At 33.5% G+C, this 15,662-nt stretch overlaps 3 protein-coding genes across 3 annotated transcripts; 1 reads left to right on the top strand and 2 right to left on the bottom strand.

Moving 5' to 3' along the window:
* The first annotated feature begins 2,346 nt into the window (after nt 1-2,346).
* On the top strand, nt 2,347-3,866 carry LOC105113680 (N-alpha-acetyltransferase 11-like). The gene is made up of 2 exons (XM_011009958.1): nt 2,347-2,749; nt 3,319-3,866. Exons 1-2 carry the CDS (start codon nt 2,450-2,452, stop codon nt 3,604-3,606), a joined length of 588 nt encoding a protein of 195 aa, XP_011008260.1. The 5' UTR covers nt 2,347-2,449; the 3' UTR covers nt 3,607-3,866.
* A 2,578-nt stretch (nt 3,867-6,444) lies between these two features.
* LOC105113679 (CTL-like protein DDB_G0274487) lies at nt 6,445-9,510 on the bottom strand. Its single transcript, XM_011009957.1, has 5 exons — nt 9,387-9,510; nt 8,965-9,279; nt 7,616-8,527; nt 7,059-7,292; nt 6,445-6,911 (listed from the first exon to the last, which is right to left on the bottom strand). Exons 1-5 carry the CDS (start codon nt 9,402-9,404, stop codon nt 6,729-6,731), a joined length of 1,662 nt encoding a protein of 553 aa, XP_011008259.1. The 5' UTR covers nt 9,405-9,510; the 3' UTR covers nt 6,445-6,728.
* A 3,893-nt stretch (nt 9,511-13,403) lies between these two features.
* LOC105113678 (uncharacterized) lies at nt 13,404-15,003 on the bottom strand. The gene is made up of 3 exons (XM_011009955.1): nt 14,833-15,003; nt 14,694-14,746; nt 13,404-13,793 (listed from the first exon to the last, which is right to left on the bottom strand). Exons 1-3 carry the CDS (start codon nt 14,921-14,923, stop codon nt 13,671-13,673), a joined length of 267 nt encoding a protein of 88 aa, XP_011008257.1. The 5' UTR covers nt 14,924-15,003; the 3' UTR covers nt 13,404-13,670.
* Nucleotides 15,004-15,662: the final 659 nt, after the last annotated feature.

Raw genomic sequence — 15,662 nt, 5'->3', positions numbered from 1 at the left:
TCTCTTGTTTTGAGGCTACTTCACATGGTGTATAGCTTACAAGTTTTATTTCTGGGCTTAGAATTATGGATTCTATCTATAGGCCATTGAGAATGTTTTGCGATAATTCAGCTGCTGTTTTTATGGCTAAGAACAACAAAAGTGGAAGTCGAAGTAAACACATCGACATTATGTATTTAGACATAAGAGAACGTATTAAAGAAAAGAAAGTGGTCATTGAGCACATCAGCACTGGACTAATGATTGTTGATTCTTTAACTAAGGGCATGCCACCATTGAAATTTAAAGATTATGTAGTGGATATGAGACTTGGTTCCATTATGTAATTTTTCATTATTTGAACAATGTTATTTTCTTAACTATTTTGATATTCTTCTCATATTGATGTGCACCTTAATTTGATTTTGAGAAAAATTCATTTGTGTTAGACCAAGAATAAACATAAGGTTTATTCATTAAGAACTTATTGCCACATAAATTATAATGTTTAAAGAAATAAATACATAGTAATATATGGAAGATAATACTCATCAATTAGAGGACCTATCGCAATAATTCATGTATTTATTACTAAAATATATTATCTATGGGTTTAAGATGAAATATTAGATTACAAATATGGACCAAGTGGGAGAATGTTGATGACCGTTTCTTATAGAGTTATTATAAACGACTCTCTAAATCTCCTTCACATTTATGAACTATTAAAGTGGACAACTCTAAAGGTTGTAAGTTTTATATTTATGAGATCTTAAAGTGATTCACTTTAAGAATGTAACATTTACATTTATGAACTTTTTAAGTAGTTCACTTTAAGAATGTAACATTCATGAACTCTTAAAGCGTTTCACTTGTAACTACCTATAATATAATAAATATGTGTAACATATAATTATTAAAGTTTGATGGAAGTTTTAACTATAAATAATGTTATTTGGTCCCCATATTCACTAACTCAATTACTTTAAGTTTTACATTATTTATATAGAGTGAATAGAGTTTAGAAGTGCCACATATATATATATAAAAAAAACAACAAATACATGAGAAATATCAATGGCTGAAGGTATTGTTTCTTTATTATTAAAACTTACAATTCTATTATAAATATATAAACATATTTATTTAAAAGTGTTAATTAAGTTTTACTCTAATAGAATCCTCCCTCACCGCTTCTAAACCCCTAAAGACATTATGATCACTTCTAATCCAGGCTTCCTGAACCACCGATCGAGAGATAACCTTCATGAGAAGTCCAGGCAGCTTCGAACCTGACAGGTCTGTCACGAAGAAATATGGGATTGTGGTCAAAGTGAAGGCGACAAAGATTTTCTACAAAAGCCTCAGGGAATTGAATCCGCCAGTCAGAGTCATTGAGAGCTCTATCAAGACCCTGCAAACCCAAATCCAACAAGCACCGCTCCCTAATAACCTCTTGAAATTTAGCAGCCCTGTTGATCAAGAATTTACCCCCTCTGGATTCTGACGGAAGGATGATCTCATTAAGGTCCCCGATCAACAGCCAAGGTCCTGTTAGCGTAGGCTTCAGCGAGACCAGGTACTCCCATGCATAGAATCATTCTCGAACTAGGAATGAGAGAAGCATATTACACCGCTGAGAAATTCCAAGATTGATTTGCAGAAGTAATCTTAATAGTACAGCATTGAGCCATAAAATCAATAATGTCAACTGTAAATTTTCCTCCAGCCGATAACACCCTTATACCTCCAGCATTCTCATTTCATCTGTTATGAAACCAAATGAATGATCTAAAGTGCTATTTGTAACCATGTTAACATTGGCGTGTTAAATGGAGCCCCTTGGCGTGGTTCACCTTACTCTTCCCTAGGCGTCCCAGCTAATGAATGGTGAACCCGGCCCCTGTTCCATTTTCGTAGCTGCTAAGTTGGATATTTAAGAAAGATTTAAGAATTTTTATTGGAATATTTCTTCTTCTTCTTCTTCTTTTTTATCAACATTTCGAGTTAAAATATTTTTAACGATTTAACAAATAAAATTTTATGTCATTTTAAGAGTCTTTGTAAAACAAATCAATAATTTTTGTAACCAAAATTATTTTAAATTAAGGATAAAATAAATGGATAAATTTATTTATTTTTATGATATTTTAAATTGGAATAATAAATTTAATTTGTTAGATTATCAATTGAATTTAAATTTATTTTAACAACTACTGTTGGGATTATTCAATGGACTGGTCGATAAATAAATTGAAAGAAGCTCAAAGCCCAAATACCAAATCCTAAAGCCCAAATCATATTTTGAGATGAAACCCAAAACCAAATAATTAGCCGAAGCATCGATTTATGATTTAAGCATCCAATCCCTACACTCAAGTCTCTCCTCGGCACTGAAACGAGACCTGCAGGCCAAATCACACACACACACAAAAAAAAAAACCCTAACCTCTGCATCAAAATCTCCAACATGGTTTGCGTAAGGAAGGCGACGATGGACGACTTGTTGGCGATGCAAGCATGCAACTTGCTATGCTTGCCCGAAAACTACCAGATGAAATATTACTTCTACCACATCCTCTCTTGGCCGCATCTCCTTTACGTCGCCGAAGATTACAACGGCCGAATTGTTGGCTACGTGTTGGCTAAGATGGAAGAAGAATCTACCGAATGTCACGGTCATATCACATCTCTCGCTGTCCTCCGTACTCATCGTAAGCTTGGCCTCGCTACCAAGCTCATGAAGGCCGCCCAAACCGCCATGGAACAGGTCAAACAATTTGGCTTTTATTACATTTTTTAGTTCATTTTTTTCTTAAGTCTTTTTTCTTGATTTTGCAAACTAAAAATTAGGGATGTTAGTCATTAGATTTTGATTATTTCTAATGGATGAATGAAATGCTTTGATTAGGTTCTATCTCTTTAGATAAATTGTTGGATGAAATGCATAAATTTTGAGAATTTGCGATTTTGTTGTTTTTGGAATGTTTGGTGATTTTCTTATCAGCGTTTTATGTAGAATCTGGAAGTATATGTGTAATGTAATTGAACTGCAGATCAATCAATAGGGTGGATGCATTAATTGATACCCATTTCTAGTTTAGGTACCTTTAAGTTATTTTTTCTTATGTTTTTTATTTGATCAGTAAAATATATGAAATTTATTGTGATCTGATTGAAATTTTTTTAGGGCATTTTGACATATTTGATTTGCATTTTAGCTCTACACGGCTATCTTTTGTGATTAGATTTATGTTCTTTTATTGTCATATCTCTGCATTTTATCATACTCGATTTACAATTTGGGTATGTTTCTTATTGCTTAAGTTTGTGGAACAGGTGTTTGGAGCAGAGTATGTGTCCCTGCATGTGAGGAAGAGTAATCGGGCAGCATTCAATCTTTATACTGAAACATTGGGCTATAAGATTCATGATGTGGAGGCTAAGTATTATGCAGATGGGGAGGATGCATATGATATGAGGAAGCAGTTCAAGGTAAAGCAGAGTCACCACCACCACCACCACCATCACCACCATGGTGGTGGGTGTTGTTCTGCTGATGCCAGGCCTGTGGAAGCTCAACCAGAATCAAAATCAGAGGCAAAAGCCAGCACCAAGGTGGAATAAAAAAATGGGTTGATGGTGAAAGGTAACTGACTCACTGGAGAAGTGGGCGTTACCCGCTTTTGTTATGTTAATTGGAATACTGTTTGTTTGTACTGACTACCGAGTATTGTAGTTTGTTCATCCTTGTTAACAATGCACTGGCGGACCAGGAGTTGCATTGCTATTTCTATTTACTGCTTCCTCCATGCATATTGGGATTAGCATTGCTGTGTGTATTTGCACCTTCTTCTTGAGAGTTTTTCTTTTTCTTTTTCCTGCAATTTTGAGAATCTGCTGCTGCTACTATACAGTATTGATTTTACTACTACTATTAGGATACAGCATTTGCGCTCCCTATCCCATGTGTTTTCTTTCCCAAAAACTTTGAACTGATCGATAATTTTGTTTCTGTCTATCCCCTCGAATCATCTCTTCCAAGTTACTCCAGATGAAATAAGAGTTGGAGATTTGTGATGATTTTTAGATTTTGTCAGGACCTCGATGCCCCTCTCACTGGTGTTCTCGTGCATGTGACTATGGGATGATAGGAACCCTTGCTTCATGTCATTTTATATGCTAGCTAGGTTTTTTATTATTAGTAGTAATCTGGGTATCCGGTTATAGTTTATATGCAATTTGATTAATTTTATGATTATGTAAGTTTTTAGTGATTATGAGGTTTATGAAATTTAAATTAGTAATTTTTAAAGAATAAATTTAAAGCCTATCACTTAAGCTATATCCTGATGCTGATATCTGATACCCCTTATATGTTGTGGATGTTGACATCTGAACAAGACTGATTGCGATTAATTGAATTACACGTTTTAGATGCTGATAACTGAACAAGATTAATTGTACCCAGTTAAGCTATCCGTCAATTATGTTGATATCTGAACATGATTAATTGCTATGGAATGGATGGCGTGTTGTCAGTAGTTAATTTTTTTAATTTGAAAAAATTATTTTTGATATTAATGTATTAAAATAATATAAAAATATGAAAAATATTAATTTAAAATGAAGAACAAATAAAAATTTAAAATTTAAAAAAATACAGAATAAATAAAAATTTAAAATTTAAAAAAATACTTTTAAAAAGTAAAAATAAATAGAATTTTACAAAAATCAATTAAAAAATATATAAAAATTGTTTTATAAAAACTATATTTTAAAGTCAACTTTTTGATGGGTCAAACACTTACCAATGATTGTTCATAACAAACACAAGCAAATGCAAATCAAAACAGACCCTTGAAGACAGGTTTCTGCACCAAAACACCACCATGTTGGGGTCATTTTTTAAAATAGCACGGACTTCAGCCGTGAAGAAATAACTTTATTTAGGAAGGGTATAATTCATGTTTATTTGTACATAATTAGTTTTAATAACACAATTAAAGATTTAAAAAAAAAACTATATATTTGGGGCAGGGGATTTGCAGGTTGCGTTGATTTATTAAATGTGCTATTTTTCAAATGTATTGCTTTCGCTTTTTTATTTTTTTGGGAGAAGTGATTTTTTTTCTCGCAATTTTTCACCATTTTGGGACGTCCATAGAACTGTTTGAGCCAATCTCCTGGCTTTCACTAGATAGGACCTATCGAGAGTGATTTGCAAAAATAAAAATAAAAATCCATTAACTTAAATTTCAATAATCAGTGATGATATTTTGATATTTGAAGGATAGAATAGCAAATTAAGGAAGGGTCCATCCTATGCAAAATATGTTTTCCGTAAAAATGAGATCCATTTACCAAATAAAGAGTGCCAAAAACAATTTTTTTTCTTGTTTTAAAAAAAGAGGAACTTGACCTAATCAACTAACTATGCTATATGATTAGTATCGATTTAATATCATGATAGCTCATGTTTTTTAAATAATTTTAATATGTTGAAGTTGAAAGAAAAAAATTTATATAAATATATTTTTAAAAGCATCATGTAGCAAATATATATATATATATATGTGTTTTTTTAAAATATTATATTTATTAATGTTTAAAATTATCCATTATCTTATTTTATATTCAAGAAACATAGATAAAAAAAAAAAGACGTCAGATGCTATCAATTATTCGTGACATGATTCATTGGTTTTTTAGGGTTTTTGGAGCTAAGTCTGAGTCAACGGATGATGCTGCTGGAAGAATATAGACAAAAATAGAAAAAATATCATTATCAAAAACCCATAAGCTCACGCGAGAGAACAAAAACCGAAATCTTGGTTTCTAATCCAGTAATGAATCTCGAATATTGTTTGTTAGCGGTGCACGGCAATAAAAGCTACAATTTTATTTTTCCAGTTATGTGGCTGTAATCTTGATGGAAAATGTTTTTTAAAATAAATTTTTAAAATATTAAAATCAGTATACTAAAACTATAAAAATATTTGAAAATATCAATTTAATATTTTTTTCAAATTTAAATATTTTTAAAAAATTCAAAACCCCCTGAAAGCTGGATGGGCAATAATTGAAACATTGGGAGAAACAAAAAAACAGTGCCTTGCCCTACCAGTTTTGGTGGCTGTCATATTCGACGTGTTCTCTTTGAGGTTCCCAAGAACGGTAAGGTAATTTTACTCGGTATGTATTGATTGCATCAGTCATCAAACAAGAATCTGTAAAGTCACTTAACTACTGGTATTCTTTGCAGAGATGTGCTCTGGTAAGAGATTTTTATAATTATATCTTAGGTTTGGTAATGAAAGTGGGAGGAGTCGTGGCACAGCACGATTTATATAGCCACCAACTAGTTTGCGATGGAGGCTCTGTTGTTAACTCGTTGCTTGTTCGTGTCATTTTTTATATTTTCGTAAACCCTAACACTTTGCCTGTTCTGAGCATCACCTTAGATTAGCCAACACCATATTTAATATTAAAGATCACGAAGAGAGCCTCGCTCATGCCCCTTGCAAGCTACAAGATCACATGAAGGATTAATGTCCAGCTAGGCTAAGCAATGATGGCTTGTTTTAGCATATAGAAGAAATAATATATGGTGATGAAGCTTTTATCTCAATTACTTCCGAGGAATATCCTAAAAGTATAAGCGCTGCTATGATACATGGGACAGGACCGAAAGACACTTTTGTCATTATAGCCTTGTTGATTTGGAATCCCTGCGGGGTCGCCTCAGCTCATGAGTTAGCTGAAAATCTGCGGGGTACTCCAGGCGTGGGCACGACCACTTCGCGATCCGAGTTCATCATGTTCTGTTGATCTTTGATGGTTTGATCAAACAACCTGATATCAGGATTTTCTGCGTAGCAAACATAGTAACAGCTCACACAGGCATGCGGCAATGCCATGGCAATCCTGGTCTGAGAAATCCAATTAAACAATGAATTGTGTTAATCAACTTGCTGATTGAAAAGATTCTGTCATAGATTACAGAATATCCAAGTTGATCACGTGATCCAAACACAGACAAATAAAGTAATGTTTGTCAAGTAAGAGCTGCCACCAACCATGAGGTATCCAATGAAGAAGGACAGGAGCGAGAGAGTGGCAGTGAAGGTTTGATGCACTTTGGCAGTCCAGGCAGCCACAACAATTACACAAATAGATCCACTGCAAACACCTGTGAGGAAGCAAATCGAGCTGGTTATGTCCGAGTCAACAATGGATTCCATTTCGCGTCTTTCGAAGAGTTGCCAGGTGTCTTGTGATGCCTGCACAAACCCTTTTCCATATGCAGCTATCTGCAACAATGGTTTAAGCGATCAATCTTTCTGAGTTGGTAATGTGCCATTCTCTGACAAAGAATTGAGTCCATAGGCAATGTGACATGGACTAAATAAATATGAGAGATGATGTCTTGGACAAGTGACAGGAAACTAAGCTATCAGAAACAGCACCGAAAACAGTCTGTGAACTGGCAAAAAATTAGGCAAAACTGATTTGTTTTGCAATGCCAGATTATACATTAGTTTCAGTTCGGGCAGAGTGCCCCTTCTATTTCTAACAAGAAACGCAGCAAAAGATAAGCAAATTTGTTGGGGTTAAGTTTTAAAAGAGAAATTACCTGTACAAAGGCCCAGCCATTTCCGTATCTGAAGATAGACTGCATAATTCCAAGACAGCAATGAGCACAAGAAAACATGAACTCATCCTCCCCCTCTAGCAAATTCAAACCCCGAGCAACAATTCTCAGTGCTTCAATAGCAGGCACAAATAGAGACCCCAGACAAGCACTTCCAAGGTTCCGAGTTAAAGCTCTTTGGAAACAAAATTGACTGCTGGATTGCATTCCTCGAAGATAATACAGAGCAATTACCCTACTAACTGTCAAATTAACTATATTCCGCATAACTTCTGCAGTCCAAGCCAAGCTCAACACCAGTGCAATAATGATCAAAGGAGTAAAGTAGAAATTCATGGCTCCAATCACGGCTAAAATCCAAAGAGACATCCACAAGAATCCAACTCCAAGCATACAATAAGTGGGTTGGTTCAAATCACGGAATTTCGGAACCGGTTCCAGTGATTTGATCAGAATCTTGCTGCAAAACCCAATTCTTTGAGTAACCCAACAGGCATACAAGCCATTGCCAATTGCAAAAGCAATAAGACAAACTCCAACACCATCAGTAGTAGCCCTTTGGAAGCAAATTAAAAGAATTCCAGCTGATAACGACAGAAAAAAAGAGCTCCATAATATGAACTGAACCATGAATTTAGGCCATTGTCTAACTGCCTTTTGCCAAACAAACGCAAGGGTGATGCTTAATAGAGATGCAGTTTCAACTTGTGGGAGGTAGAACTTCAATATCCTCCTCTCTTTTCTTTTTACACTATCCGAAGCTTCTGTCAATCCTTGAATTCCCTTGAATATAAGAAAAGATACCAGTCCAGCAGCGACAACCATGTGCAGGACAAACAGAAACAGAGATATTCTGTTTGTGTATCTTCTTGAATTCAATGTTGTTAGTGATGGCTGGTCAGGAGGAAAACCCAAAAAATATTTCAGACTAGTAACTTGAAAAATCATTAAAAGCTTCTACTTTATTATGCCAGAGAGAGAGAGAGTATGGAAGCATATAACTTGACGATTGTTAAATTTACATAACTTAATTGAAAAACGATCAAGAATTTATGACACCTTTCTGGCTTTCTATAACCTATAAACATACTAAATGAAGTTCAAATCAATTGCCTTTTCAAACAAGTTTTGACTAACTGAAATAAAACTTGGAAAATGTGTCTAGTAAGAAATCTTCAAAATCTACGAATTTGATCACTAGTAAATTAAAAACGTAAACACCTTTAAAAAAATCAACTAAAAATCAAGACCCTAAAACAAAAGGAAAACGAAAAAGGAAAGAGAGATGACGCCATCTCGTACACTAGTAATTGCCAAAGCAAGAAACTTACTTGTGGGGTTGGTGTAGACCGAGGCAGAGAAGTCTGAGAAGGAGAAGGAGTAGGCATTCTGGAAGAACCATTGACGACAATCCTCAAAGGATTTGTTGGGTTCAACCTCTGCATCATTGCCACATGAGAATCTCCCAGCTGGTTAGGTAAATCATTATGAACACCAGCATTACTGCTGTCTATCACCTTTTCTTTAACACCCAACTCTTGTCCTTTCTCCACATCTTTCTCCTCTTCCTTCCTCTCATTTCCTTCCTCCTCCCCCTCATCTTCTTCTTCTTTCTCCTCTCTCCCTTCACCCTCTCTCTCTACCACCTAAAAAAATTAAAAGCTTGAAACTGTTAGCAACTCAAACAAGACACTAATATTGGTGTTAATAAAACATAAAGATAAAGTGCAGACAATTCATGATCCTATCTTACAGGTTCTGTAGCCCCCATAATGGTGGTGGTGGCTGTTATGGGGTGGAGATGTTATGCTTGTATAGAATTGTTGTTGGATTTTGTATGTATGTAATATTTTAAAGTGACGGACATGTCTTTTCCATTTTTTTAAATTGCAACATGCTTTTAATGCATTAACTCGTAGTCTCTGAATGTTGCAGAAACGACGCGCCTTTTTATAAAGTGTAACACACGCACGAATGAGAGAGATCTTGCAGGGACTTAGATATTAGGGTTGGATTAGGTGTAAACTCGTAATTGGATGCTAAATTTTTATATTTTATAAATTATAAACTTGATGGGTTGTATTCATGGGTTATATTTTTAATTTATCATAATTAATATTATTTATATTATTCTATTTTAACGAGTTAAGTTACATAAAATAATACAAATATGACACCTGAGGCATTTGTTTTTTACACCTCTGCTAGATATTGCTATCTCATTAATGAACAAAGCACGTGCAGAGAGGTTTGTCTATACTGCGTGTATACGGACACTACAAGGAAGAGATGATGTGATCGACGGCTTAGATTCTTTCTGATGGGTTGATGATGATAGCAAATGAAGGGTGGAAATTGACTTTGATGCAGGAAAAGTACAGACATGATTCAAAATGATAAGAGGCGGAGCCTTTTTTTGAGAAAAAGAATGTTTTTGGAAAAAAATAAAAATATATATTAAATTATTTTTTAATATTTTCACATCATTTTCATTTACTTATATCAAAAATAAAATTTTTAAATTAAAAAATTAATATATTTTTAAATAAAAAATATTATATATATATATATATATTAATGTTGTTGTTTTGTGTTGGGTAACGAAATTCACGTATTATCGTTTTGTTTTTTTTCCTTCGGTTTGTGTGTTGTTAGAGCCGTTTTTTACCGTTATTTTTTGCTAGCGGTGGCTTTACCTTTTATAAGCGATATAATATAATTTTAGTTCCTAAATTATTAATACGTATTTAATTATTTACTGATAAAGGTTGGTTCAGCATAAGAAATAGTTTTTTTTAAATTATTTTCTTTTATATCTTTGTAAATATTATTCAATATAATCACTTGAATTGCAATCATTTTACTAAGAAATATATATATAAATCTAAATGATTGGGAAATCATTATACATCAAGGAATATTTTGTTTATGGATTATAATAGTTGTTTTATTTTCAATATCTTATCTTTTTACCAGACATTTCTTTAGTTTTTTTTTTTTTCTAGTGAGTGGATGGCTCCTGTGCTATTAAGAAAGCACGTGTAATGTTTTTCGGTGATCAAATCTAGTCATTCGTCTTCTCACTAAATGCATAGTCATGTTCTCTTCTATATGGTGTGTCGTATATGGACAGATAATGATTGGATTGTCGTTAATAACAGATTGTTTGTGCCTTTTCTTTTTTCTTTTTTTCTCTCGACAATTAAAATGCACAATTATCATTTTTATTTATTATTTGTCAAATTGATATATTTCTCACTAAGTATTTGGAATTTGACATGATTACTAGACTCATAGCTAGACTACCACACTTTGAGTTTGACATGATTTGCTATACTCGAGTATGGGGGTCCATGCCAGACCCGAGTACGAGTCTGATAACCATACTAAACCCTAAAGCTTTGGATTTGACACTCACACTAACCCATGCAACTTTGATGGTGCTTATGTTGATCTAAACAACTTTGATATAAGTTGTCTTATCTTTTTACGAGATATTTCTTTAGCTTTTTTTTTTTTTTAGTGAGTGGATGGCTCTTGTGCTATTAAGAAAGCACGTGTGATGTTTTTCGGTGATCAAATCTAGTCATTCGTTTTCTCACTAAATGCATAGTCATGTTCTCTTCTATATGGTGTGTCATATATGGACAGATAATGATTGGATTGCCGTCAATAACAGATTGTTTGTGCCTTTTCTTTTTTCTTTTTTTCTCTCGACAATTAAAATGCACAATTATCATTTTTATTTATTATTTGTCAAATTGATATATTTCTCACTAAGTATTTGGAATTTGACATGATTACTAGACTCATAGCTAGACTACCACACTTTGAGTTTGACATGATTTGCTATACTCGAGTATTGGGGTCCATGCCAGACCCGAGTACGAGTCTGATAACCATACTAAACCCTAAAGCTTTGGATTTGACACTCACACTAACCCATGCAACTTTGATGGTGCTTATGTTGATCTAAACAACTTTGATATAAGTACGTGACAATTAAAATGCTAAAATTTAATTTTTTTTTAATTTTTTATAAAAAAATATTTAAATTATTCTTGAAGTATTATAAATAAAAATTTAGATTTATAAATTATTTATAAACAACAAAACATCACAAAATCTAATTTCACGTTATAGATCTAAAAATTTAAATCATAACTTTTTATTAAAATAATTTATTTTTTATATTTATAAATTTTTTATTCTTTAAATAAAAATTTTATTTTTTTAATATAAAAGAGTAATAAAAAAATGACAATTAATGAGTTTGAAATGCATCGAAAAGAGAATATTCTACTTCTTTTGCTTTTCAAGAGTAATGAATGCTTTTTAATTATCAATATTTGGATATATTTAGGAGTGTGATTGTGGTTATTTTTTAAAGTGTTTTTATTTTAAATATATTAAAATAATATATTTTTTTATTTTTTAAAAATTATTTTTAAAATTCACACATTAAAACAATACAATATATATATAAATTAATTTTTAATAATTTTTTTTAAATTTTTTAAATCTATTTATAAATTAATTTTTAATAAATTTTTTTAAATTTTTTAAAAACATGAATTCACCGCCGTTTCCAAAAGCTGTCTAGGCTACCACGTGGTCAAGAGAGAGGCCGACGACCTCTCCTTTCTACTATCTGGCTAGGGAAAGAGGGGAATGATAGCTTTAACGTAAACTTGCAAGACAGTTAAGCATCCATCATGCTTTATTGTGGCAATCGGGTGGTATGTCGATACTGTGGGTCTGTTTGAGATGGCATGGATGACTTGGATCCACCTCAATTTTTGTCCCTGTCTCTCTCAGAACAGTCGCGGTGGAGCATGACGACACAGCCACAACTGGCAAGCCGAGCCACCCTTCGCTTTTGCTCGGGGATAGCAGCTAGAAATTACCCTTACTTATTCTCCCTCGGCTCCCATCCCCGTCAAGATTCTGACTGGAATCCGTTGCCTCTTACCCGGAAGGGAAGAGTAGTGTTCATATTGTTACAGCATTTTAAACCAATATTTTATGGCCATGGCAGTAATCTCCCAGCCCCCTTTTGCAACAAAACAACACCGAAACTTGGTTTCTTTTTTATAACCAAAGCTTAATTGGATGAAAACACAGCATTTCTAAACAACCGAAATGTTTTTTTTTTTTTTTGAGGGTTCCATTGAACAACTTAGATAAATTTACCCCAAAAAGCTGAAAAAGAAAAGTTTTCTTTTAGAAAGAATTGCACTTTATCTTGGTGGGCAACCATGGGTTTATCTTAGTGGGCAAGCATGGGTTTAGAGGTTAATAGGTAATTTCATATTTTTTAGCTACAATGTAATTACTAGAAGGCCCTTGAAGAATAAAACAAATCCTCTAGGATTAGAGGCTTTTTAGGCTTTATAATTTCTTTTTGTACCGGTAAATTACTTGAATGCCTAAAAATAATAATCTCTATTAACACAGGAGGCGGGGGCACTTTCACTTTTTCTTCATGGTTTCTTTGTAATTCTTATATGAGGTGAGGTGTGATTGGGTAATTTCATAAATATAAATTAATATTTCAGGAGGATTTTTTTTGTTCCTTAAAATACAATCATAGCGCTTGAGCATAGCATTTTTAAGCCGTAAAAAATTCATCCCAGCTCCCGGCTAAACGCAGGCAACTTATCTAGCGATAGACCAAATTAGAAGCAAGAGTACAGTCAGAACTGTCAATTTGGCAACATTTTCACCTGCGTCTAATTATAAAGTAAAGAGGCACCATGGTGGCAGCACAGGCCTGAAAAGAACTTTAGATAGCAGCAACAAAAAATAAAATTGTTTTACATTGCAACCTAATCAATCGCTTATATCCCAGCCAGGTAACTACTGCTCATATTCAATCTTAATATGCAATCAAAACTGATTGGTATCAGACACAAGAACTGAAAAGCTAAAGAAAAGAACCAGAAAGAATATGACCTCACAACACAAGCAATTTAAAATATCAAACAGGCTCAGAATATGTAATTCTCTGTAGCATACATTTTGCACAGCATCAGGTTTACTTCTTTGCAGCACTTGCAGTTTCTGCGGGTGGCTTGACAATACTCAGCTGGCCGCCTTCCTTGTTGGCAGCAGTAGCTGCTTTGATCTCATTGCAGTTGTTGATGAACTTGCTTAGCTCCTGGCCAGCATCAGATAAGAAAGACAAGCAATGAGTGGAGCATAACAAGATTCAAATGCATCCAACAAAAGGTCATCATGCACATAACGTACAGTTACATAATACATTAACGGCAATAGTCGTGATTCTCCTCATGCAACTGTAAAACAAAACCAACTTGTACACATTTGAGGAGCAATAAAAGAATCTATTTTTACTGATTTACTATAAAATAAGCAGGTAGGGGCTAACTTCAGCCTACTTGCCATGTTCCAAACTTTGAGGTAATCTTATATGATCCAAGCTCATATTAAAATCAAATGAAGTTGAATGATCGCCACCTTAGGGATCATGGAAATAACATACAACGGCCATTTCAATATTTCACAGTAGAATTTACTACTACATCCAAGAGAAAATCTTTGATTAAATAATTTCAATTCTTCAGCACAAGGTATTTCACCATAACAGAATGCAGGTTTCAAGGGAAGACAAAGATGGAACAGACAACTGGCTTGGATTCTAAAAGAACAGTCGCATGGCACGATCTCAGTTAATCATATGGGAGATAATCATTCTTTACATCTCAGCAACAATCAGATTGGGCAGCAGGAAAAAACTAAATGCATAACATAATGAAAATTCTTCGACGGCTGTATGAAGGGAATAGCCGAGCCAGCCAAACTTACAACACTGGAGAAGTTATAGCGTCAGCTCATACTCAACGCCTACTATGATAATCAGTAATTGACGCATAATTATCACCTAAAGAACCAAGTTTACCTTGGGTTTACACTCTTCAGCAAATCAAAGTGCATTTTACGAAACCGAAAATTAGAGGGAAAAAAATTGCGAAGTAAAATTTATTTATTTTTTACAAATAGTAAGCGGAAATGTTTTAACAAAATTGAGAAACCATACCCTATCAGCATCCATCTCCTCTGTGACCTTTGATGGCTTTACAAATCTCTTCCCTGAGAAAAAAATCAAAACTTACTAATTTATTTATTGAAACTAAGAAATAAATAGATAATAAAGATTGCGTGTAAGAAAAGCAGACCTTTGCGGATGTGGGGAGTTTTGCCATGTCGATTAGGAGGGACTGTTTTCCTCTTCTGCTGGCCTTTGAACAGACTGTTTTTCTGTGTCATCGCAAAAATTAGGGTTTTTCACTTCCTGCTCTCCCCCTGGCTTTTTAGGGTTTTATTCCTTTGCTACATCTGTTGCAAAACCGACGTGTAGTTTAACCGGCCCTTTTTCTGAAAAAAATCAGATTTTTTCATGGAACTGTATTTTAAATATGAATTTAACTCGATAAAATATTAAATTGGTATTTTATTTTAATTCTTTTTAATATTTTAATTAGATTTTATATAAAAAATACTTTTAAAAAATATACGAATCAACAATAAAACACACATTTAATTTAGGTAGCTCAACAATAAATTTTCCATACTTTCTATATTGCTTTTTCCTAAAAAATATATAAATTGATTATATATTAATAAATATTTGTATTTATCTCATCATATTAAATATATTCTAGCATGATCAAAAATTAAAATATTTTAACAAATTAATAAGATATACATATAGTTCTTTTAAAAAAAAGTTGATGGCGAGATTCAAAGATGAGGCCTACAGATCTTAAGGTGAACAAGTGCTTTCTTTACCACCCAAACTAAATCATTTGAGAAATTTTTTCTTTGCTCATGTTTCTGCTCTTACAGTATCAAAATGAAGTTGTTCTTCTTGTGTTCCATTCATTTAACGTAAGTTCATGGACTGTTTAATATTTTGTCGGCTTTACGTTCATGGACTGTTTAATATTTTGTCGGCTCGGAGGATTTTCTTCGTATCAGATTCAACCACCAGACAGCCTATTAACCT

This window comes from Populus euphratica, unplaced genomic scaffold (genome assembly GCF_000495115.2).
Source record: "Populus euphratica unplaced genomic scaffold, PopEup_1.0 scaffold444.1, whole genome shotgun sequence".
Taxonomy (NCBI): Eukaryota; Viridiplantae; Streptophyta; class Magnoliopsida; order Malpighiales; family Salicaceae; genus Populus; species Populus euphratica.
Note: the sequence above shows the minus strand (reverse complement) of the source record. Positions and strands in the feature narration are given on the sequence as shown.